At 44.9% G+C, this 26083-nt stretch overlaps 1 protein-coding gene across 1 annotated transcript; it reads left to right on the top strand.

Moving 5' to 3' along the window:
- The first annotated feature begins 484 nt into the window (after positions 1–484).
- LOC144680992 (myelin and lymphocyte protein-like) lies at positions 485–18857 on the top strand. Its single transcript, XM_078542634.1, has 4 exons — positions 485–799; positions 10443–10610; positions 12180–12302; positions 17646–18857. The coding sequence occupies exons 1-4, from the start codon at positions 707–709 to the stop codon at positions 17721–17723; spliced, it is 462 nt and encodes a 153-aa protein (XP_078398760.1). The 5' UTR covers positions 485–706; the 3' UTR covers positions 17724–18857.
- Positions 18858–26083: the final 7226 nt, after the last annotated feature.

Raw genomic sequence — 26083 nt, 5'->3', positions numbered from 1 at the left:
TTTGAGTTTCTAAGACCTCCACACCATGTCTAGAGTGTGCTGCAAGCTGCCCAAGGGAAGAATTCAGTCATAAAACTGGCCAAAAATGGGCATTGAAGGGAAGGGGGCGGGGGGGGGGGGGGGGTGTTGCGTGCCATAGAAGGGGTGATTTAACTCCTTGCAACACATTTTGTAGCGATTTGGGGAGTCACTGAGGGATACAGTGGGGAATTACTTAGAACAGTAACAGCCGCTTGCTTAACTGTGCGCTTTCGTAGCAATGAAACGGGATCCTCAAAGCTTTGAATCAGGATTGTCTTCGAGCAGTAATAGTGTGTGTCACTCGAAAGATGCCTTGTTAAAAACACTGTATTTCGGTATGAGCAAACTTAAATTTAGCAGCTTTCATTTTTCGTAGTAAAATAACAGTGAGACGACATCTGAAATTGGGCTACAAGGAGGAACAGGTGAGGGGAGTGCCTTGCCTCTGAAACATTTTGCACAATCTCTCCCCTCCCCTCACTTGAGAGGCGGTGTCGGTGCAATGATGAAAAGTTCGGGGAGGAATGATTAAATCTGAGTGACACACCTTTCAAGCTGGCCCTGATATATCAACGCTGGTCATACACGCCAGACGGCAACAACTTCAGAGGGCCGATCAACTGTGACTGCTTGCACTGACCAAGGCAATCTTTGGCAAAACTCGGTGTGTGCTACAAGTAACACCATGTCAGCAGCTCCAGCTTCTTCAACCAGTCCCATACCATCTGGGACGAAAGTGTGCACGACATTTCCAGAGATCTTGATGTTTGGTGAATTTGTAAGTAATTTTGTACTTTATGTTATAACGTCGCCGTTTAACAATGTATTTTTTTACATTTGTATCGTGCATTGCAGCCTGTAGACGCAGTAGTTCCAGTAGGATTGCGGAGAGCATGTTTTGGGTAACTGGAATACAGGTCAAGAGAGCGAGAGGTGTTAAGATTGAAGAGAAGAAATGAAATAGCCAGACAGAAAGGGATGCGAGAGACATTTGGCGGGGGAGGGGACTCCTCATAACAGACGCATCCACAAAAGGATGGGTAGCGGTGGGGCAAAAAAAGCGGAGGGAAAAGGAGAGAGGAGGGGGGAAAATGGTAAGGGAGAAAATGGCATGTGTGTGGATGGAGGGAGACAAAGAACGGGAGAAATGGAGAGACAAACGTGGCACAGGGATGACATTGACATAGAGACACAGACAGGGAAACGTGGAGATAATCGGAAAATAAAAAGTGAAGGATGGGGACAGAATTAAAAAAACCTGGTTTAAAATGGAAAGGCCAACTTATCCTGAATTAAATCGATGCGACCAAAAACTTGAATGGTTGAATATCAATCAAAGCAAATACTGAGGATGCTGGAGATCTGAAATTTTAAAAAGTATAATCATGCTGGAATGACTCAGCAGGTCTGGCAGCAGCACTTGTGGAGAGAGAAACAGAGTTAACGTTTTGCTAGTCCAACATGACTCCTTCGGAAGAGAAAGGTTTGCAAGTAATTCTTGCGCTCTCGAGTAATTCGGGATTGTTGACCATAAACTGCGAAGGAGGGAAAACCGGTTTTTCTGGCGTTAGTGTCTTTGCAGCAATAAGTGACCTCAGCTGCCTGAGTTTTTCCAAATCGGGAACAGGCGATTCGGATTTGGATAAGCCGTCGCTGTATTATTCTGCTGGGGGCAACGGATTCAGGTGCAGAGTATTTGAAGTGTGTCTTAACTGCTGAAGGTACGCAATAGAATGCAACAAGTAGGTGAGCCAGGCTGAAGGTCGTTTGGCTTATCGGTCCCTACCTGCCCGGAAGCCAGTCCATGTCCCAATAGGAATTTGGCAGAAGTCCAAATTGCAAAGCAGTCCGATTGGTAAAATGCCGAGAGCTTGCCTATAGAGTCACTACTGCACCGGAGAACACAAAAGAGAACTCGCTTGTCGGAAGGGTTACTATGGCTGCAACATGCCAATGTTTAAATGAAGCTATTTTCTATTGCCAGATCTTTTCGTATCTGCGTGGATTCATCCTTTTGTACGAGGCTTTCCGCTATCTTTTTTTTAAAATACATTTCAGCACCGGTCTCTTGATCTCTTAACTACAGTCATATCAATGAGCTGGGGCAAGTTTGGCTGATAAGATTAAAAAGGTCGATACCAGGTCCGTCCTACACCTGTCAACTGGATGGAAATGTAAACTGCGAGAGATGTATACGGGCGGCTGACTGCCTATCGCCCGTTGTTTTTTTTTTATCGCCCAAAGCCCTGAATGCAAACGATACGGACTCTGCATTCAGATGAACAAGTGGCAATTTAACAGCCACCAAAGCCCACAAGCTGCTTAAAGCTCAATCTGCACCCCCGGGTAAAGAATGCAAACAGCTGAATTATTTGAAGCTGGAAGGTCTTAGGTTTTGACCCCTGTTCTGTGCTGATCGAGCTTATTGACCTCGCCCATTTTGATGATGAATACGGCTCGCCCTGATTTAAGGGCACAGAGGCAGGGGGAAATGAACACTGTTCAAATGTACTTGTGCCACTCTCTCCAACCAGTCAGCTCTGGTAGAAACCTGTTATGTGTGAGTGTGTGGCTATTGGGTGAGGACAGTGTGACGCTTGACTTCTCCCTCTTACGACACTCCCTTGCCTGTTCATTGTAGAGAGATACTTGAAGAATCGGTCACTTGGACATAATCCTGGAGGGTGATTGTGGAGCGCTGGACCAACAGGAATTCAGGGCATGAGGAGCAAGGGGAACATTGCTTCTCCTGTACTTTTAGAAAAAACATGTCATAGTACATCTCCCTGAAGGTGTCGATGCATTAAATGAGTGAACTAATTATCTTATATAAAATAAAAACAGAAAGTTGGAAAGCCCTGAAGAGTCATATAAACTCAGCGTTAACTCTGTTCCTCTCTCTACTGATGCTGCCAGTCCTGCTGAGCCTTTCCAGCACTTTGTTTTTATTTCAGATTTCCAGCATCTGCGGTATTTTGCTTTTATTTCACTTACCTTTTTAGCCTCCAATCAAATGAAGTTGTCAACCGTGGTCCAGTTGTTAGCAATCCCTCCCCTGAGTCAGAAAGTTGTGGGTCCCACTCCAGTGACGTGCACAAAAAGGGTGATTTAAAAAGTTAACATTCCAGTACAAAGCTGCACTGTTAGAGGTGCCACTTTTCTCAGAATCATAGTGCAGAAGAGGCCCTTTGGCCCATCGAGTCTGCACCGACACGTGAGAAACATCTGACATACCTACTTAATCCCATTTACCAGCACTTGGCCCATAGCCTTGAATGTTATGACGTGCCAAGTGCTCATCCAGGTACTTTTTAAAGGATGTGAGGCAACCCGCCTCCACCACCCTCCCAGGCAGCGCATTCCAGACCGTCACCACCCTCTGGGTAAAAAGGTTTTTCCTCGCATCCCCCCTAAACCCCCTGCCCCTCACCTTGAACTTATGTCCCCTTGTGACTAACACTTCAACTAAGGGTAACAGCTGCTCCCTATCCACCCTGTCCATGCCCCTCATAATCTTGTACACCTCGATCAGGTCACCCCTCTTAGTCTTCTCTGCTCCAACGAAAACAACCCAAGTCTATCCAACCTCTCTTCATAACTTAAATGTTTCATCCCAAGCAACATCCTGGTGAATCTCCTCCGCACCCCCTCCAGTGCAATCACATCCTTCCTATAATGTGGCGACCAGAACTGCACACAGTACTTCAACTGTGGCCTCACCAAGGTTCTATACAACTCCAACATGACCTCCCTACTTTTGCAATCTATGCCTCGATTGATAAAGGCAAGTGTCCCATATGCCTTTTCACCACCCCACTAACATGCCCCTCTGCCTTCAGAGATCTATGGACACACACGCCAAGGTCCCGTCGTTCCTGAACTTCCTAGTGCCATGCCGTTCATTGAATACTTCCTTGTCAAATTACTCCTTCCAAAGTGTATCACCTCACACTTTTCAGGGTTAAATTCCATCTGCCACTTATCTGCCCATGTGACCATAAGACCATAAGACATAGGAGCAGAAATTAGGCCATTCGGCCCATCGAGTCTGCTCCGCCATTCAATCATGGCTGATAAGTTTCTCAACCCCATTCTCCCGCCTTCTTCCCATAACCTTTGATCCCCTTACTAATCAAGAACCTATCTATCTCAGTCTTAAATACACTCAATGACCTGGCCTCAACAGCCTTCTGTGGCAATGAATTCCATAGATTCACCACTCTCTGGCTAAAGAAGTTTCTCCTCATCTCTGTTCTAAAATGTCTTCCCTTTACTCTGAGGCTGTGCCCTCAGGTCCCAGTCTCTCCTACTAATGGAAACATCTTCCCCATGTCCACTCTATCCAGGCCTTTCAGTATTCTGTAAGTTTCAATCAGATCCCCCCTCATCCTTCTAAACTCCATCGAGTATAGACCCAGAGTCCTCAAACGTTCCTCATATGTTAAGCCTTTCATTCCTGGGATCATTCTGGTGAACCTCCTCTGGACCCTCTCCAGGGTCAGCACATCCTTCCTGAGATACAGGGCACAAAATTGCTCACAATATTCTAAATGTGGTCTGACCAGAGTCTCATAAAGCCTCAGCAGCACATCCCTGCTTTTATATTTTAGTCCTCTCGAAATAAATGCCAACATTACATTTGCCAACCTAGAGAATCCTGGCCTAGGACTCCCAAGTCCCTTTGCACTCCAGATTTCTGAATTCTCTCCCCATTTAGAAAATAGTCCATGCCTCCATTCTTCCTAGCAAAGTGCATGACCTCACACTTCACCACGCTGTATTCCATCTGCCACTTCTTTGCCCATTCTCCTAACCTGTCCAAATCATTCTGCAACCTCCCCACCTCCTCAATACTACCTGTCCCTCCTCCTATCTTTGTATCATCTGCAAACTTAGCCAGAATGCCCTTAGTTCCTTCATCTAGATCACTAATGTATGAAGTGAAAAGTTGTGGTCCCAACACTGACCCTGCGGAACTCCATTAGTCACCGCCCGCCATCCTGAGAAGGACCTCCTTATCCCCACTCTCTGCCTTCTGCCAGACAGCCCATTTGGCCATCCCGTCTATATCTTCTTGTAGCCCAAGACACTCAACCTCACTGTTAACCACCCGGCCAATCTTTGTGTCATCCGCAAACTTACTAATCCTACCACCCCCCATAGTCATTTATGTCGTTTTTATAAATGACTTATAATAGGGGACCCAGCACAGATCCCTGTGGTACGCCACTGGACACTGGCTTCCAATCACTAAAGCAGCCTTCTGTTATCACCCTCTCTCTCCTACAACTAAGCCAAATTTGAATCTACCTTATCAAATTACCCTGTATCCCATGTGCCTTTGCCTTCTTTATAAGTCTGCCATGTGGGACCTTGTCAAAGACTTTGCTGAAATCCTTATAAACTTCATCAACTGCATTACTCTCATCTACACACCTGGTCACCTCCTCAAAAAATTCAATCAAATTTGTTAGGCATGACCTCTCTCTGACAAAGCCATGCTGACTATCCCTGATCAAACCTTGCCTCTCCAAGTGGAGTTAGATACTCTTCTTCAGAAATTTCTCCGATAGTTTCCCTACCACTGATGTGAGACTCACTGGCCTGTAGTTCCCTTGATTAACTCTACAACCCTTCTTAAATAGCGGAACCACATTAGCTGTTCTCCAGTCCTCTGGCACCTCCCGCATGGCCAGAGAGGAATTAAAAATCTGGGTCAGAGCCCTCTCTTGCCTTCTGATCTCCTCCCTTGCCTTCCTAAGCAGTCTGGGACACAAATCATCCGGACCTGGAGATTTATCCACTTTTAAGCCTGCCAACATCTCCAATACCTTGTCACTCCCTCTATTAATTTGCTTTAGAACCTCGCAGTCTCTCTCCCCGAGTTCGATACCTTCATCCTCATTCTCTTGGGTGAAGACGGACGTGAAGTATTCATTCAACACTCTAGCGATGTCCTCTGGCTCCACCCATAGATTGCCCCCTTGGTCCCTTATGGGCCCTACTCTTTCCCTGGTTATCCTCTTCCCATTGGTATACTTATAGAATATCTTGGGATTTTCCCTACTTTTACCAGCCACGGCTTTCTCATATCCCCTCTTTGCTCTCCTAATTGCTTTCTTAAGCTCCACCCTGCACTGTCTGTACTCCACTAATGCCTCTGCTGATTTGCTTCCCTTGTACCTGCTAAAAGCCTCCCTTTTCCTTCTCATTGTAATCTGAATATCTCTGGTTTCATTAAACCAAGGTGCAGTTGCTCCCTCGGGTTTATGTAAAATATTCTCTGCCCAATTTGAAGAGGAGCAGCAGAGTTATCCCTGGTTGTCCTGGCCAATATTTATTCCTCAATCAACATTACTAAAGATTAATTTATCTGGTCATTATCACATTGGGGTCTCCCATTTAAGACGGAGATAAGACATTTTTTCTCTGAAGGTTGTGAATGTTTGGAATTCTTTTCCCCAGAGAGCAGTGGAGGTAGGTTCAATGAATATTTATAAAGCAGAGGTAGATAGATTCTTGACTAATAAGGGAGTGAAAAGATTCTTGACTAATAAGGGAGTGAAAAGTTATCAGGAGTGGGTGATCTTTGAGGCCACAGTCATAATCTTATTGAACAGAGGAGAAGGCTCAAGGGGCCGAATGGCCTACTCCTGCCCCTAATTCATATGTTCGTGCATTGCTGTTTGTGGGAGCTTGCTGTGTGCAAATTGGTTGCTGCATATCCACTGTTTCCTGCCAATGCGTTATAGCCACGCAAGATAGCCACCAATACCAATCTGCACATGCATAGAAAAACCAATGACACTGCACCTCAATGTATGGCTTTGATTTACTGCATATTCTGAGTATCTGCATATTCTGAGTATTCTGTACTGGGGTGATTAAAACTGTACTTTGCCACATATGCTTAGAAACCAATCCAGCTGTCAAACCACCTCGTGTTTTAAGCCTTATTTCCCTTTCAAATACTGAAGAAAAAACTCTCAATGCAACTGCATATGTAGCACAATGAGAGCAGTGTAGTGCACGCAAACGTCAGATCACTGCTTCACAATCTAATTGTGCCAGAGCTTCATCAGTTTCTGGAATAATCCGTTTTTCCGATTGTCACCGGCTTCAGACAACTATCTTGTCAAAGGGTTTGTAGCCTTGACTACAACTCAACCTCAGCCTTAAATTCCACCATTGCTTTCATTCGACCTCAGCTCTCAATTCAACTACAGGTTCAATGTCACAGCTTTAACCTTATATTCAACCTTAGCTTCAAACTTAAAATCACGTCAGCTTCGTTCAAACAGTTCTTCACCTTCAACTTCCACCTCAACCAAAAGTCAGTTTCATCCCAGCCTCAACCTTACTTCAATTCCAATCTGAAATGGAGCCCCAACCCCTACCTTAAATTCAGCCTTCTGCAAGTGAATAACCTTGTGAATAATTGAATAATTGCCATACATTGAGGCGCAGTGTCATTGGTTTTTCTATGCATGTGCAGATGGGTATTGGTGGCTATCTTGCGTGGATATAACGCATTGGCAGGAGACATAGTGGATGTGCAGCAACCAATTTGCACACAGCAAGCTCCCACAAACAGCAATGCACGAATATATGAATTAGGAGCAAGAGTAGGCCATTCGGCCCCTTGAGCCTTCTCCGCTGTTCAATAAGATTATGACTCATCTGACTGTGACCTCAAAGTTCGCCGTCTCCCGAAAAACTTGGTAAGTGAGAAGTTAATCTTCTTATCACGTTTAACAATAAAAAAATGAGGCATTTTGGAGCTTGCGAGGGGAAAATAACCCTGCATTCTGTTTTTGCTTGCTTTTTATTTATCAGCCATAAGGGAGTTGTATGAACTTTTGAACCAATATTAGACAACTTGAGTTTGAATGGCTGCAAGTACAATAAGTCCCTTTACCGAAAAACGGTGAAATCAGGAGTGTGGTGTACACAGACATTGCCAGCAAATGGAACCTGTCGTTTGCAATGACTTCACATCAGCACAGTTGTGCATGCACTGCGTTGGCAGCAAATGCAACAGTGACTACACTTCAATAAGTACTAGGACATTTACACTTGCCACTTTGCCATGCGAGCTGGTCTATTAACCAATTTACATACCAATGAGGTGCAAATGTACAAACAAGAAACATTACAGAGGAATACATAGAAGCTAAAGTAGGGAACAGCATTTGCCCAATCAGCCCATGTTGCTTTTTATGTTTCATACAAGCAAATAATTCTAATTGCAATTGGCATGGGCTCAATGGTCAAATGGTCTCCTTCTGTGCTGTTTATGACTCAATAATTTTAATCATATTTACACACACTATCCCTTTTCCTTTGTCTGTCTAGTCAATCCTTGAATGTTGACATGGGGCTGAACTTTGCCGTCGGCGAGAAGCGGGCAGGGCCCGCTCGCCAACTCACAAAATGACGCAAGATGACGTCGGGCGGAACCCCTAACGTCATCCCGCCCCATTTAAATATTCAGGAAGGTGGGTGGACAGTGAAATCAGCTGTCCGCCCGCCGACCTGCCAATGGCCAATTGAGGCCATTAACAGGATAATTAAAACAATTAAAGGACCTGCCCGCCCAACCTTAAGGTTGGTGGGCAGGCCAGGAGCCCCGGCGGACTTCTGAAAAAACATGAAACCCCATCCACCGGCGGGATGAGGTTTCATGTAGGGTTTAAAAAACTTTAATAAAGTTTTAGTGAAATTTATTAACATGTCCTATCTCGTGTGACATTGTCACATGAGGGGGGCATGTTAAGGATTTTTTTATTTCTCTATTTTTATTGTTTGTGCAACTTTCAGTGATCTCCCTGAGGCAGCACTTAGCCTCAGGGAGATGTGTGCTCTTCCATGCGTATGCGCGAAAGAGCGCACTCTCGCATTTGGGGAATCACCCCCCACCCCCCACCGCCCGCACAGGGAGCACATAATGCTTCCCGCCGGGCGTCACGCTGGGTGGGCCTTAATTGGCCCACCCACTTAAAATGGCGGCGGGGCCCGCTTCTCCAGCGGGGATTGGGTCGGGCCCACCCACCCAGTAGGCAGAAAATTCTGCCCATGGTTTCTGCCTCAAGTGCTAACACTGGAAATAAATTCCACAGCCTTGTAACTCTAGTAAATCAGCTCTTCCTGTTAAACTGCTCAAGGTTATTCACTTGCAGAAGGCTGAACTTAAGGTAGGGGTTGGGGCTCCACTTCAGATTGGAATTGAAGTAAGGTTGAGGCTGGATTGAAACTGAATTTTGGTTGAGGCGGAAGTTGACTGTGAAGAACTGTTTGAAGGAAGTTGACGTGGTTTTAAATTAGAAGCTGAGGGTGAATACAAGATTAAAGCTGTGACATTGGACCTGTAGTTGAATTGAGAACTGAGGTCGAATGAAAGCTATGGTGCAATTTGAGGTTGATTTGTAGTCGAGGCTGAAGGTGTAGTGATATTTGTGGTTAAGACTGGGGCAGAGTTAATTCATATTAACCTGTGAGCTAACCTCAATTTTAAAAGTTTTTTTTTCTTCAATTTTCTCCTCTGCCCTACTCATTGACCCCTTGCTGGAGCACGGTTTCATAGATGGCAGTTGCCTTCCTACTTCTTCACTCAATTATTCCAATGACCCCCTAACAATGAATATTGACAGGCCATTCAGCTTGGAGATATCCTGGCCAAGCGTAATCCTACCCTTGTGCTTCGTCCCCACATATGCTGAACAGTTCCAGCAGTTATCAATAGACAGTGATCATGAGTGAGGAAATTGACAAATGTTCCTTTTGCGACCATGACACAATGATAATGGAGTTGTTGACTAATCACAGAAGACTTAATGGTGTAAAGCCTTGAAAACCATGGGTCCAAAGTCATCTCCTCCTAAGCATGCTATACTTACCACATCATGTCTCAAATTATAAACGTATAGCATTCCAAAATGTTATTTCTGAAAGAATTCTACCTAACTTACTTCTAAAATGAATCAAGACTATTTACTTCCACTGTGTCCCCGAGGAGTCTATTCCAGAGCTTTATCACTTGCTCGCTAAGATTTCCTTTTCTCTCTTTAGTTTTGAACTCACTCCTTTCAATGTAGGACAGGCCCTTTGGTTTTACTGGCCTGAACATGGTGAATGTTGAACCACTGCAACCCTTCTAGTAGTGGATAGTGCTCCATGATGGTGTTAATTTGGCTTCTTAAAGTGGCTTCTGAGGCACTGTCAAGTTATGAGTACATCAGATAGTCTAGAAATGGAAAATTATGTGGGCCAAACTGATCAAACTGATGTTTTTGTGAAAAAGAAGACGCATTCAAGCTTTTTGTCTTGCACTAATCAGGACATTCGCAAGAATACCGAATGTAAAGGTGTTTCTGTGCTACCAAATGACTATGTGATGTTTTTGTTTGAATTTCTCTCCCTAGGTTTTTGGTGGCCTAGTTTGGATCCTTGTGGCTTCGGCTCGAGTTTCATTTGCAGCTGACCAAGGCTGGGTGATGTTTGTTTCGGTCTTCTGCTTTGTTATAACCACATTGCTGCTCATACTGTACCTGGCTGGAGTTCAGAACAGTTCGTCTGCGTGGACTGCAGTGGTATGTCTATGGCCTTCAGTGAGCCCTGTATTACACAGCAGGACCGCTCGCCTTGTAAATCTGCTGTGGTACTCTAACTTCAGCAACAAAGTTAACAAACTGAAATGCTTTATTTTGCCTGATATTTCAGTCCAGGAGGAAGACTGCTCAAAAATCACTCGTATCATAGATTTTACCACATGTCCTTAAAACACAGTTAATGATAACAGGAGATGGAAATAAAATGGTGACCAAACTGGTTTCCAACACGAAAAAAGTAGTCAGACTCAACGCTCAATTTTAATAGTGCCTCCCTGCCTTGTGCCTGCTGGGTGGGTAAGTTGAAATTACCCTTCAACTAATCATTGCCAATATTTGTGATTTTTTTTAATGCTGCCATGCTGGGGCACAGTTCTATGGATTTTGGCAGCACAGGCAGTGGCAGGAACAGATAATAAATGGATCTGTATGGTGCAGATCCACATAAGTAGTGTATAATTTGCAAGGATTGTATTTTTGATACCATTTCGACAAAGTGATGTCAACACTTCTGTCCCAGTGAATAGCACTGAGCATGTGAAAATATAAAAGTTATTTGCATTACAAGACATTACTAAGAAGCAGTTTATTGGGTTGGCCTATATTATTATTTTTTGCTAAAATAAATCTGGAGAAATTATTTCCATTAATGATTTGATAACTAGAAAGGTTTAACATTATTATATATGTGCAGAGGGTTGTTAGGACATGGAATTGTTTTTTATTGGTTCATGGGGTGCGAACATTGGCTAGGCCAGCATTTATTGTTCATCCCTGACTGCCCTTGAGGAGATGGTGGCGAGGTGCTTTCTTAAATCATGACAGTCCATGGTGGGGGGAGCTCCAGGATTTTAATCCAGAGTCAGTGAAGGAAAGGGTAGGGAAATGGGACTGATTGGCCCTTTCATTGAACCATTAGAGAGATGGCACAGGCTGGGCTTTTGTGCTGTTAAATTCTATGAATACCATGTTCGATAGCATCCAATTTAACCCTGGATAACTGCCCAGATTTTGCATAGTTATTTTTATGTGCCTATATGCAAGTGAAAGTAGGAGGGAAAGCAAGTTATTGAATTAAAATCAATACCAGAAATTTAACAATGACGTCTTAAAACTGTTAGAAAAGTTGCCTGGGGCCAATTGTAGGTGAACAATGTTGAAGTAGGAACTCTGCCCTCTATTCTATTCTGTAAATGGGCTCTGATATTATTTTAGTCCCTTTAGTTTTCTCCCACCTCTCCAACTCTTACTGGGTCTCAGTTCTGTGGACTCCTGCTGCCCTCTGGGTACTTCAGCTCAGTTGCCATTATTCATGCGTGGAACGATTCAGTGAGGGTCAGTGGATTTTTTTGACCTTAAGCATGCATTCCCTGGGATTGTTACTGTTTTAGAACCATGGGTAATATTCACATGATTGACTCGAGTTAATCATTGCAATGTTCCTTGGCTTTGGCTTTTCTCAGGGCAGTGCATTTCCCAACTGAACCTTTTTAGGGAGCTGATTGATCGTGTGAACTGGTTTGTCATTCTTTGCTTCGTCTTCTCTTTCAGGATGTCTTCTACCACTTCATTGCAGCTGTGTTTTATTTAAGTATTGCCGTTCTGGAGGCTAGTGACACAAGGTTTTTTTCAGTTGGGCTTGGAAAAGCTCACAGAATCAACATTGCTGCCACAGTAAGTCATTTGTTGAAATACTTCTCTCTGAATTGAACAAAATCTGTGCCGTATACTTGATCAGGACAGTATTTATTAAATGGACAAAGTAACTATTTTGAGTGCAGTGGCATCAAGCAGTGGACTATTAATGAATAATGAGGTTTAATGAAGAATGTAGGGCAGCACCAGGTATACCTGAAAATGGGGTGGGAACTTGATGAAGTAACAACACAAGATTGCAAGCATGCTAAACAGCAGAGGTATACAGTAGACAGAGCTAAGCAACCTCACAGATCAAAGCTCTGCAGTCCTGCCACATGCAGTCATGAATGATGGTGGACAATTAAATACCTGACGAGAAATGGTTGCGGGGGGAGCGCTCCATGAACATCCCCCATCTTGGGGGAGCTCAGTAGTGCAAAAGACCAGATGAAGCATTTGCAAATGTCCTCAGAAAGAAGTGCAGAGTGAATGATCCATTATGGCCTCCTCCTGAGGTTCCCAACATCACAGATGTCAGTCTTCAGCCAATTCAGTTCATTCCATGGGATGTCAAGAAATGGCTGAGTGCACAGGGTACAGCAAAGGCTTTGGGCCGTGATGAAGCATTGGAGACTTGTGCCCCAGAAGTAGCTACACATCTAGCTGCACTGGAACAATGTGGCTACAACCCTGACATCGACATGACAATGCGAGAAATTGAAATGATGGTTAAGTGAACTAATTATTTTTGGTTGTGAAAAAATAATGTGCTCTGTACAATATGTTAATTTTTTTTGACATCTCGCTGGGGGTACAGTTCCAAAGGTGGTGTTCTTCATGTGTGACCCCGGGTCTTCACATACCCAACCGGAGTCTGCAGATTATCATTGGGCCCAAGAAACTGGCTGATTTGATTTTCTCCCTGTTTTCCTAGACCAGCGGTGTGGAGACCGATGTAGCAGCTCAATGGCTGCCACAGCTAAATCAGCAAACTCTGCACAGATCAGTGAACAAACCTGTTACTCTCTGGTTTGTGTGCCTCAGTGCTATGATGAGTGTTACCTTCATTTGAGGACTGAAATGTTTTCAGTACCTTTGTTGGATTGCCAATATTGTTTTTGTCAATGCAGGCTCACTCTGAAGACTTGCTCATCTGGGTTTTTTCTCAGGCAAACATTCCAGCAATTGCCTGGCAGTGTATGATACTGTGGGCAGAATCCTATTGTCTTTTGAAAATATTCTTCCATTGGGGTCAAATGGCTTATGAGTTCTGTCTGCCTGCTCAATCTTAAGAGACTAGCTCTGGGAGGCCTGTCCAATTCATACCTTACAGATAATGCCCCAGACACCACCGTCATCATCCCTGGGTATGCCCTGTCACACCAGCAGGACAGACCCAGCAGAGGTGGCGGCACAGTGGTATACATTCGGGAGGGAGTTGCCCTGGGAGTCCTCAACATCAACTCCAGACCCCATGAAGTCTCATGGATCAGGTCAAACGTGGGCAAGGAAACCTCCAGCTGATTACCACTCTCCACCCTCCTTCAGCTGATGAATCAGTGCTCCTCCATGGTGAATACCACTTGGAGGAAGCACTGAGGGTAGCAAGGACACAGAATGTACTCAATGTTCATCACCAAGAGTGGCTCGGTAGCACCACTACTGACTGAGCTGGCTGAGTCCTAAAGGACATAGCTGCTAGACTGGGTCTGCGGCAGGTTGTGAAGGAACACACTTGACCTCATACAACATACTTGAACTCATCCTCACCAACCTGACGATACCCTCCATCGTGCTGTGTGGCACTACCACCATACTAAATGGGATAGATTTTGAACAGATCTAGCAATTCAAGACTGGGCATCCATGAGGTGCTGCGGCCCATCTGCAGAATTGTCCTTAACTACAATCTGTAACCTCATTGCCTGGCATATGCCCCACTCTACCGTTACCACCAAGCCAGGGAATCAACTCTGGTTCAATGAAGAGTGCAGGAGGGCATGCCAAGAGCAGCACCAGGCACACCTAAAAATGAGATGTCAAGCTGGTGAAGCTACAGCACAGGCCTACAGGCATGTCAAATAGCATAAGCAGCAAGTGATAGACAGAGCCAAGCGATTCCACAACCAACAGATCTGTTCTAAGCTCTGCAGTTCTGCCACATCCAGTTGTGAATGGCGGTGGACAATTAAACAACTCACTGGAGGAGGAGGCTCCACAACTATCCCCATCCTTAATGGTGGAGGAGCCCAGCACATAAGTGCAAAAGATAAGGCTGAAGCATTTGCAACAATCTTCAGCCAGACATGCCGAGTGGATGATCCAACACGGCCTCCTCTGGAGGTCCCCAGCCAGTCTTCAGCCAATCCAATTCACTCCACGTGATATCAAGAAACGGCTGAAGGCACTGGAAACTGCAAAGGCTTTAGGCCCTGACAATATATCAGCAATAGTTCTGAAGACTTGTGCTCCAGAGCTTGCATTGCCCCAAGCCAAGCTGTTCCAGTACAGCTACAACACTGGCATGTAGCCGGCAATGTGGAAAATTGCCCAGGTATGTCTTGTACACAAAAAGCAGGGCAAATCCAACCTGGCCCCATCAGTCTATTCTCAATCGTCAGTAAAGTGATGGAAGGGGCCATCAACTGTGTTATCACTTATTAACAATAACCTGTTCACTGAGGCTCAGTTTGGGTTCTGCCAGGGTCACTCAGCTCCTGATATCATCCCAGCCTTGGCTCAAACATGGGCGAGAGAGCTGAACTCTGGAGGTGAGGTGAGAGTGACTGCCCTTGACATCAAGGCAGTATTTGACCGGGTGTGGCATCAAGGAGCCGTAGCAAAACTGGACTCAATCGGAATCTGGGGAAAACTCTCCACTTGTTGGAGTCATACCAAGCACAAAGGAAGCTCATTGTGGTTGTTGGAGGTCAGTCATCTCAGCTCCAGGACACCACTGCAGGAGTTCCTCAGGGTAGTATCCTAGGCCCAACCATCTTCAGCTACTTCATCAATGACTCTCCTTCCATCATAAGGTCGGAAGTGGGGATGTTTGCTCATGTGTTCAGCACCTTTCGTGACTCCTCAGATATTGAAGCAGTCCATGTCCAAATGCAGCAAGACCTCGACAATATCCAGGCTTGGGCTGACGTTAAATGAGTCTTATTCGGAATGACAGGCGGTGACTAGTGGGGTACTGCAGGGATCAGTTTTTGGGCTCCAGCTATTCATGATATATATCAATGATTTCGGTGAGGGAGCTAAACGTAATATTTCCGTGTTTGCTGATGACACAAGACAAGGTAGGAATGTGAGTGGTGAGGAGGAGGCTTCAAGATAATTTAGATAAGTTAGTAGGAAAAGCTGAATGGCAGAGTATTATTTAAATGGTGATAGATTGGGAAATGTTGATGTACAAAGCGACCTGGGTGTCCTTGAACACCAATCACTGAAAGCAAGCATGCAGGTTTTTCTTATTTATTCTTGGGATGTGGGCATCACTGGCTAGGCCAGTATTTATTGCCCATCCCTAATTGCCCTTGGTGAGGGAGTGTTTTTATCACATGTAGGCCAGACCAGGTGAGGACAGCAGATTTCCTTCCCTGAAGGACATTAGTGAACCAGATGGGTTTTTTTTAATGACAATCAACAATGGTTTCATGGTCATCATTAGATTTTTAATCCCAGGTATTTATTGAACTCAAATTCTACCATCTTCCATGGTGGGATTTGAACCCAGGTGCCCAGTGTATTAACCTGGGTTTCTGGACTATCAGTCCAGTGACAATACCACTATGCCACTGCCAGCAGTTAAGAAGGCAAATAGTACGTTGGCCTTCATTGCGAGAGGACTTGAGTAAGGATGTCTTACTGCAGATGTACCTTGGTTGGACCACATTTGGAGCGTTGTGTGCAGTTTTGGTATCTTTTCTCAGGTAAGGAAATACTTGCCATAGAGGGAGTGTAGCAAATATTCACCAGACCAATTCCTGGGATGGCAGGATTGTCGTATGAGGAGAGGTTGGGCTAACTAGGCCTGTATTCACTGGAGTTTAGAAGATTGAGAGGGAATCTCATTGAAACGTATAAAATTCTGACAGGGATGGACAGACTGGATGCAGGGATGATATTTCCTCTGGCTGGTGGGGGGCCTAGAACCAAGGGTCACAGTCTCCGGATACGGGGTAGGTCATTTAGGACTGAGATGAGGAGAAACGTCTTCACTCAGAGGGTGGTGAACCTGTGGAATTCTCTAACACAGAAGGCTGTGGAGGCTAAGTCACTGAATATATTTAAGAAGGAAATAGATAGACTCCTAGACTCTAAAGGCCTCAAGGGGTATAGGGAGAGTGCGGGAGTACGGCGTTGAGATGGAGGATCAGCTATGATCATATTGAATTGTGGAGCAGGCTCGAAGGGCCGAATGACCCACTCCTGCTTCTCTTTTCTATGTTTCTGCATGGAGGTGTGCATCAAATTTTAAAATGATGGTGGCTAAATCTGGTTAGGCCCCTTAGAGTGGAGAAGGAACCCCTCTGGTGGATTTTTATCCTGCCCACAGCCTGGGCCTCAGCGCATGGCAGGAGGCTGCACCAAATTCAGAAAAATCCCGAGAAGCCTTCCCCTCCCCCTCTGTATCCTAATTATTGGCTAGCAGCTGCTGCTGAGCAGGGAGCTGTTTCTGTTGTTCATCTGCCTTCAGCAGGATCAATCGGTGGTGGGAGCACACCGGTTCACTTCCCCAATGCCCCAATCTCTAGCTCTGCTCTCATTCCCACCTTTAAATGCACCTCTGCGGAACGGGGAAGATTCCACAGTACGTGTCCAAACCTGAAAAGTTTCTCTTACCCAGCATGAATCTTGTTCACTCTGACAACTGCAGAGGTGAATACAAATTTCTATACAATTGAAGGTGAAGATATTTCCTTTCCTTGTCTGTTCTGTGCCATATTAATGACCGAGGTATGAATGTGGCAGTGGCGATGGTGTTGAGGGCATCAGAATTGAGGCCAATTCCCTCCTCCCTCAGATTGTTATTCATGGAGCAGGGACTCACTGGATAGCGTTAGGCGCTGGAACTCTGGATCAGCTTTCTTTCCCCTTTTTGAGGTGCAATTGCAGGACCTCAGCTGCCACCCTAAGTTTGATCAGCTAGCTGAGAATAGGATCAATGCTGACATTGGCCTGATCTGTCAGGCTTCATTGCCCACTGGGTAAACCGCTGTACCACGTTTGCATTCTTGAGTAGCAAGAATATTTCTGGGTGAAGAATGGAATGTAAATCAAAGCTCACTTCTTCTAAAATGCTACAGATCTGTTCCGGGTAAAGCCCTAAGGTACTAGTTTTGTATTAAATATTCTTGTCTTTCGTTGTTTCAGGTGTTTGCATTTTTGGCCACTTTGCTTTACACAATACATGGGACATTGTCAATACTGCGATGGAAGTCCTCCTCATGAACATCAGGACAAGCAGCAAATTGCAACGTTTTACCAGAAGCTATTTCCCCCTTCCCAAACTTGCTCACTACTCTTTCCTTAATATTGTTTGATATCATTCTCACTGCAACTGCAATTACAGCATTTTATATAGAACCAGGAAGGTAAACGGTGGAACTAATAGGGTACAAAAATTTATTTAACGTTTTTAATATTGGGAGTACTAAAAACTGCAAAGGAAAATGGAAATCTGGAACTCTCCCCCCCCACTTAAAAAACTAAGCTAATTTCAAGCCGTGATTGTCAGATTTTTGTTCGGTAAGCGTATCAATAATTATAGAACCAAGTCAGGTGGTTGGATTTAAGATGCAAGTGCAGATCATCCATAATCTAATTGGCGGGCGGAGGAGCTGAATCATCTGCTTTTGTTCCTGCATTCCATATCCCATGGATAGCTTGTATCTGGTTTACACCACATGTCTTACTCAAATAGTTGAAAGATTGAGAATCCTGAAGCAGGTTTCGTGAGGTTTGAAATCCAGTGTAAAGACTTTCTTGTGGACAAGTTTCTCTCCCTCTCTCTCAGGTTGAAAATTCCCAGTGAATGGTTAACCTTGTAGCCCCTGACTATAGGGTGGAAAATTTAGGGTGGATTTTCCTGTGTTTGGGTGCGGCAACCATGGTGGAGAAAAATAGAGCAGCTGAGCTCACACAGCTCAGAAAGGAGCCGGTCTGATCATTTGCTTTTAATTTTAAATAATGGAAAATCAATGATGCTGCCTGAATGCTGTGGAATTCTCCCCACCCAAATTCTCTATATTGTTTACCCAGGAGAGTCTTTACACCTGAAAACTCTGCCTATATACTTTGAACTCTTACTCTTGCATGTATAATAATCCTATTGTACTAACTGATTTTTTAAAGGAATAACTTGATAATCTATTTTTCATTTTGTTTAATTGGTTCAAAACAATTCCTCATTTTGCCACATTGTACCGGATTTGTGCTTTTGCATTTTGGCTGGAGGCTTATTTGACTTTGTATCAAATATTCTTACTTTTAAAGCCTAAGCTGATATATGTATCAAGGAATTTTATTTGTGGTTTTTACTGTTTAATAGGAAAATAATAAAATATACAAAAATGTATTGCCAAACACTGTTGTAGCTGTGCTTCTCCACTGTTTTTAAATATAAATTATTAATGAAAATTGCAAAACCCTGAAAAATCAGGGCAAAAAATAAACACGTTTTGGGTATAAAGCAGCTTTCATGGCCTCAGGATGTTCCGAAGTGTATAGAACCAGTGAAGTACTTTTGATGTATATTTACCGTTTGAATACGGTGACAGCAATTTTCACACAGCAAGATCCCACAATCACTAATACGGAATGTTAGAGGGTAAATTTGAAGACCCCTGAAAATGGGCATGTGGGGTTGTGCTGCTCAATTGTAATGGTGGTAGCATGCCAATTTTATGCTGTCTGCTTACTTCACTAACCACACTGTTGAGTGGCAGGAGGCAACAGTAGGGGACCAATATTATGAATGGCCAGTATCACTCAAAGCTAGCCTGAACCTCAAAAAAAAAATTAAGGTGCATTGTAATTGGATCAGCAGCAGGTGATCATTCAAGAAGTGAGCCTGTGACCTGGGATACGTTGAAGATTGGCACAACATGTGAGAGAATGGGATCCAACAGACACTGCAGTGATGGCATTGCTGGAGGAGAAGTGCCCTATATCCGCTGGGAGCCAGGAGCCACTCCAGATATACTTAAGGCAGTGGAAACAGATAGCAATGGGGGCACCTCCTGGAGTCTAGCCTTGAGCAGTGCTGCAAGAGGCTCAATTATGTCATTGCATCTTCAAATGTCATAGTCTACGAATTGCACTACTAGCCTTAGACGCTACCCAGTTCACCACAGTTTCATCACTCTCAGTGTTGGAATTCAGGAAGTCAATTAACTTATTAGCCCCTTTCAATTTCAAGTTCTGAAATGATTTAAAGTGATGGCCCTTATTGGTGCCTTAGGTATTGACATGGCAAATGTCCAAACAGCTGTATCAAAGCATATCAGCATGACCATTACAATCTGAGTAGAAGCATGATCATTACAATGGGCATGCCCCCAGGCACCATTGTGCCAGTTAAATGCAACAAGTGCACAGGTGGTTCTTCTGCCAGCCCATCCTTTCTGAGGCATGGTCCCAAGCCTGATGAATGCCTCTGTCCTCTCACCTTGGGGAATCCCTTCTTATACTTACACAGCGAAGTCTGTGGAGGCTGATATAACCCAACCTCGTTTTTATTTGAAAGGACCAACAGTTCTGCTGAAGGGTCATGAGGACTCGAAACGTCAACTCTTTTCCACCGATGCTGCCAGACCTGCTGAGTTTTTCCAGGTAATTCTGTTTTTGTTTTCAATTCCCAATCAAGTTGCTTATCAGTGGCTTTTATCTAGGGCGTTTCACAAGCAGTATTAAAAATATAGTTAAATACAAGATTATCCTATCACAACTAGCAAAATCCCGACGGTCAATATTTAAATTAATTTTCATTAATCGGCACGATAGCTGTGATGTCAGGATTTCCCAGGATTTTTACGCGTACCAACAATCTCTGTCAATCAGGGCTCATACCTGACATTCATATGCTCCACTGCACCCTCATCCACTTAACACTGCTGCAAGCCTCACACCCACATCTTACTGGTTGCACAGGAGGTGGCTATTCAAGTATGACACTGATGTCAGGTTGCATGGCATTCTGACACACTTTCTCCCCCTCTTGCAAGGCAAGATGACGCGCAATTAGAGCAGGATTTAAGTGGAGAGGCCTAGGGTATCCGCATAGATAACCCTCATCGAGGAGGCAGTGTTGGCCATTATTAGGCTGCTGGTTGCTGATGCCACAGTCATTGGTGAGATTGACATCATTGTCGATGAGGGTATTCTCATACCTAATCCTCCTCCTCTTCACATCCCACTTCCCCCTCACCCCACACTCTGATTTGCAAGTTGCAAATGGAGTAAGCATGCACCTCTAACTTTCCCCCGCAGCCCCCCACCCTGCCCTGCCCCCAAATGTCACCCCATCCCTGCACCACAACATTATCTTAATGCTTTTCTTCTTTCAGATGCCCCAAGAAGTGCCACCTGGCCAGGCGGTGGAGGAAAGATAAGGCAGTGATGAAGAAAATGCTCTCTCACTTGATCGCACACTCACTGACACCAGCTCAGGTCTATCGTGCATAATTTCGAGGATAGCATTGAGGCAGAATCTACACACGGTGAGATACCATCATGGGTTGCCTGCAGTCAGGGCACTGGCTGGGTGCCTGTTTGCTGGAGGGCGAAGTCGCAGACAAGTTGTGCTGCGGCTGGACTCAGATTAGCACTTTGATGGGGCAACCTACAGAAGAATGCTGATCGGGATACACAAGGAAACATTTGGTGCTTTGGAAAAGCTGTGGTCAATGCACGGAATAATTTTTTTCTCTTTATTCTTCCATGAGATGTGGACATCATTTGCCAGGCCAGCATTTGTTGCCCATCCCTAATTGCCCTTGAAATGAGTGGCCTGCTGGACCATTGCAGAGGGCAGTTAAGAGTCAACCACATTGCAGTGGCTCTTGAGTCATATGTAGGCCAGACCAGGTAACGATGGCAGATTTCCTTCCCTAAAGGACATTTGTGAACCAGATGGGTTTTTACAACAAGCAACAATGGCTCCATGGTCATTTTTGAGACTAGCTTTATATTCCAGATTTATTAATTGATCTTAAATTTCACCAGCTGCCATGGTAAGGTTTGAACCCATGCCCCCAGGGCATCAGCCTGGGCTCCTGGGTTACTAGTTTAGCGACTCTGCCACCATCTCCCCTTTATGAAGGACTCCAGCACTAGCTTTACACAAGGCTTTGTGCAGAGCTTGGAGCCCATCCTTTCCAGGATGGGAGTGTTGACCAATGTATGCAATATTGCATGGTTTCATTTATAAATTTAGCCTGGAATGTTCATTTTGTGGTGGCTTTTATTTTCCCACTGCGACCAAAGTGATGATGTGATGGTCAATGACAGATGGAAGGTGAAGTGTGGGACTGTTGTTGAATGGGGAATTGGGGCTGCGATTACTGACATTGTACTCTCAGACGAGTTTATCATGGACAGTCCAGCTAGAAAAAAGCTGTCCTGATTGCCTCCATTGTTCCTCTCCCTGTTCTTTCTCTACATCCTCTGTTTCCTGTTCCTCAGGTGCTTACCATATAGCAGGTGGCAAGGGCTTTCCCCTCAGATGGTTGTGCAGTGTACAGCAGACCACCACAAGATTTGAAAGTTGTTCTGCTGACTACCTTAAGGCTCCTCTAGAGTGGTCCATGCAGTGGGTGCGTTGTTTCAGCACACCAATGCTATGTTCTATCACATTACGTGTGACAGCATGGCTTTCATTGTATGTATGCTATGCACATGTGCATGGCATGAACACTGGAGTCATCAGTCATGTTGTTAGAAGATGGCCCTTGTTGCGCAGTAACTGCTCTTTGGTTTGGTGCGGTGACTCAAATGCACAGTGGACTATGCAGAATGTAGGCAACATGACTGTTGCCAAGATACCGGGCATTGACCTGCATGATTCACTGCCTATTGCCACCCACCAGCTGGAAGTTGAGGGATTGCAACCCCTTTCAGTTCTGCTATAAAGTACAGTGGTGTGTGCAGTGAGGTGTGCGCAGTCAATGACACCCTGAACTATGGGGAAGCCTGCAATCCTACAAAAGGCACACGCTCATTCTGCCTCTGCCTCTGGCAGGAAAGAGTGAAATGTAAGTTAGCTTTCATTGAGTAGAGAGCCTTAGTGACCTCCCTTACCCAACAATGGATGGAAAACCACGAGATGTTGCATAAATCTCCAGCTCCAGCCCACAAGGAGCCAGATGCACATAAGCTCAATGTAATCACCACACCCTCAATGTCTCTCTCTCTCTACCCCTCCCCCTCCCCCCACCCCCCCCTCCCCCCCACCCCCCCCTCCCCCCCACCCACCTTAAACCAATTTATATTTCTCCCTTCTTCTAACTATGCTTCAGTTCTGCCGAAGGGCCATGAAGGCTCGAAACGTTAACTGATTTCTTCTCCGCCAATGCTGCCAGACCTGCTGAGTTTTTCCAGGTAATTCTGTTTTTGTTTTGGATTTCCAGCATCCGCAGTAGCTTTTAGCTCAATGTTCTGATCACTTTCACAGCCACTGGAAATGTGGGCCTTGGCCTGCAATGAGGCGTTTGATGTGATTGCTGCGAGTGATGGATGGGTGAGTGAGTGAGGTTGTCCTCATTGAAGCTTAGTTTCAGGTTGGGTAATTGTTCCCTGGGCACCCTGGGTGGATATGGTCTCTCGCTGAGAGCCCTTCTTGTCCTTCCCCAATCCTCACCCCTCCAGCAGCTTGTCCTGCTCTGTGTGGCCTCCTCTTCATTCTCCAAGTCTTGCTGCATTCCGAGGGGAATGCCCACTCTTCAATGCATGTCAGGAAGGAACTGATTTGTCTAAGAGCCTTAAAGTCAGCAAAAGGTTCTTCAGCATATGCTCCCCCATTCCTTTTCTTTCTAATCACTCACGGGATGTGGGCTTCGCTGGCTGGGCCATCATTTATTGCCCACCCCTAGTTGCCCTTGATTAAGTGGTGGTGAGCTGCCACCTTGAACTGCTGCAGTCCATGTGGTGTAGGTACACCCACAGTGCTGTTAGGAAGGGAGTTCCAGGATTTTGACCTCTACAACTTTAAACAGCTATAGAGGCATCAAACACTGGTAGAATTGCAGTATCAGCCGGAAGAAACTAGCCATCAACTAACCAGTAAGTACTTAATGATTGCTAATAGCACTGTTTGTATAGGGTGGTGGGAGTTGGGAGGGGTGGAGGTGGGAGAGGTATTCCTAATCATGAAGGGTCTGGACAGAGTAGATATGGGGGCATTGTTCCCATTGGTGGAAGGATCTGGAACCAGAGACACAGATTTAAGGTGATTGGCAAAAGAAACAAAGGTGACACGAGGAAAAACTTTTTCACGCAGTGAAAGGATCGGGAATGCCCTGCCTGAGGGTGTGGTGGAGGCAGGGTCAATTGAGGCTCTCAAAAGGGAACTAGAACACTCTCTGAAAGGAAATATTTGCAGGGCTATGGTGAAAAGGCAGGTGAATTAGATCCTTCAGAGAGCCAGCATGGACTCGACAGGCCAAATGGCCTCCTTTTGTGCTGTAACCATTCTATGAACACGTGGTATATTTTGGAAAAATATACTTTATTCATAAAATATCTGAAAGAACATCACAAAACATTTCAAAATGGCCATCACAAAAAGTGCAATCATATTCAACTTTTCCACATAGATCATGAGGTGCTTCAATACAATCAATGAACATTACAGACATTTCAATATGGTCATTACAGGCAGTCAGACAGTGTAATGGTATTCAAGTTATCTACATAGATCATGTTGCACTCTGAGGTATTTCAGTACAATTATGATACATTTAGTATTCACTGCATACATTCCTTGTGAATCTTACAGCCCGAGGGGTCTATACAATTCCCAGCCCCTCAGTGCACTGTGGCAGAAATGTCTTAGACAGTGACCTTTCCCCATTGTGCCTTTGTGGTGGCTGCCCCAAGCTTTAGTGTATCCTCAGCACATAGTACTGGACTTTGGAATGTGCCAGTCTGCAACACTCGGTCAGAGCCAACTCTTTGCACTGGAAGACCAACAAGTTTCAGGCAGACCAAAGAGCGTCTTTCACCGAGTTGATGATCCTCCAGCTGCAGTTGATGTTTGTCTGGGTCTGTGCCCCTGGGAACAGCTTGTAGAGCACAGAGTCCTGTGTCACAGAACTGCTCGGGATGAACCTCGACAAAAACCACTGCATCTCTCTCCAGACTTTCTTTGCAAAGGCACATTCCACAAAGAGGTGAACAACGGTCTCGTCCCCACCACAGACACCCCGAGGGCAATGTGCAGAGAGGGTGAGACTCCTGGCATGTAGGAAGGATCAAGCTACATCTTGATGCTTGTCTGAAAGTTCCGTGTTCCCATCTCCACTGGAAAACTGTGTCCTTAATATCCAAGCAGCAAGTGATCAAAATCTTCCTGTTAGAAAACACCACCTCCCACTTAACTATTGAAACTCAGTTGTTCTTATCTCTCCCTGATGAAAACCCCGCCTGGTAGCCAAATGACATTTTTCATGCCCTCAGGACATCGCAAGCCAGTATACGGCTAATGAGTTATTTTTGATGTGCAATCACTTTTGTCAGTTGAGAAAATTCAGCAGACAATTTACATACAGCAAAATCCCACAAACAGCAAATGAGATTAACGGCCAGTTAATCTTTTTTGATGGCTTTGGGACTGGAGTAATGCGAGCCCTTAGTGACATCACTTATATCTTTAACTTTTTAAATTCAGCTTGCATCTGATGTAGCATTCATGCCACACAAGTGCCAAGTGATGACCATCTCCAACAAGAGAGAATCTAACCATTCTCCCCTTGACATTCAAAGGCATTATCGTTGCTGAATTCTCCACTATCAACATCCTGGGGTTACTATTGACTAGAAACTGAACTGGAACATCCATATAAATATTGTGGCTACAAGAACTTTTTAGAGACTGGGAATACTGCAATGTGTAACTCACCTCCTGACTCATCAATCTACTAGGCACAAATCAGGACGGTGATGGAATATTCTCTATTTGCCTGGATGAGTATGGCCCCAACAACACTCAAGAAGCTCAACATCATCCAGTACAAAAGCAGCCCACTTGATTAGTCCATCCACCACTTTAAACATTCACTCACTTCACCATCAATGCACAGTGGCAGCAGTGTGTAGCCTGAACAAGATGTAGTGCAATAACTCACCTAGCCTCCTTCGATGGTACCTTCCAAATTCGCGATCTCTACCACCTAGGAGGACAAGGACAGCAGATGCATGGGAACACCAGCACCTGCAAGTTCCCCTCCAAGCCACACACCATCCTGACCTGGAACTATATCGCCATTGCTTCACTGTCTCTGGATCAAAATCCTGGAACTCCATTCCGAACAGCACCATGGATGCACCCTTACCAGGTGGGCTACAGCGGTTTAAGATGTTGGCTCACCACTGCTTTCTCAAGGGCAATTTGGGGATGGGAAACATATACTGGCCTTGTCAGCAATGCCTGCGTCCTGTGAAAGAATTTTAAAAAAATGTATTTTTGTAAGAGAGAGAGTTCCATACTCCTGCCACCCTTTGCATGAAGAAGAGCTTTCTAACATCTCATCTGAATGGCCTGGCTCTGATTTTAAGGTTATGTGTCCTTGCCCTAGACTCTCCGGCCAGTTGCT

The sequence above is a fragment of the Cetorhinus maximus genome, chromosome 5, assembly GCF_964194155.1.
Source record: "Cetorhinus maximus chromosome 5, sCetMax3.hap1.1, whole genome shotgun sequence".
Lineage (NCBI taxonomy): Eukaryota > Metazoa > Chordata > Chondrichthyes > Lamniformes > Cetorhinidae > Cetorhinus > Cetorhinus maximus.
This window is presented reverse-complemented; position numbering and strand designations above follow the sequence as displayed.

Coding starts and splice junctions, on each gene's coding strand:
- LOC144680992 (XM_078542634.1), top strand. CDS start 707: ATGTCAGCAGCTCCAGCTTCTTCAACCAGTCCCATACCATCTGGGACG. Junction 800..10,442: donor TCTTGATGTTTGGTGAATTT/GTAAGTAATTTT, acceptor TTCTCTCCCTAG/GTTTTTGGTGGCCTAGTTTG. Junction 12,303..17,645: donor GAATCAACATTGCTGCCACA/GTAAGTCATTTG, acceptor TCGTTGTTTCAG/GTGTTTGCATTTTTGGCCAC.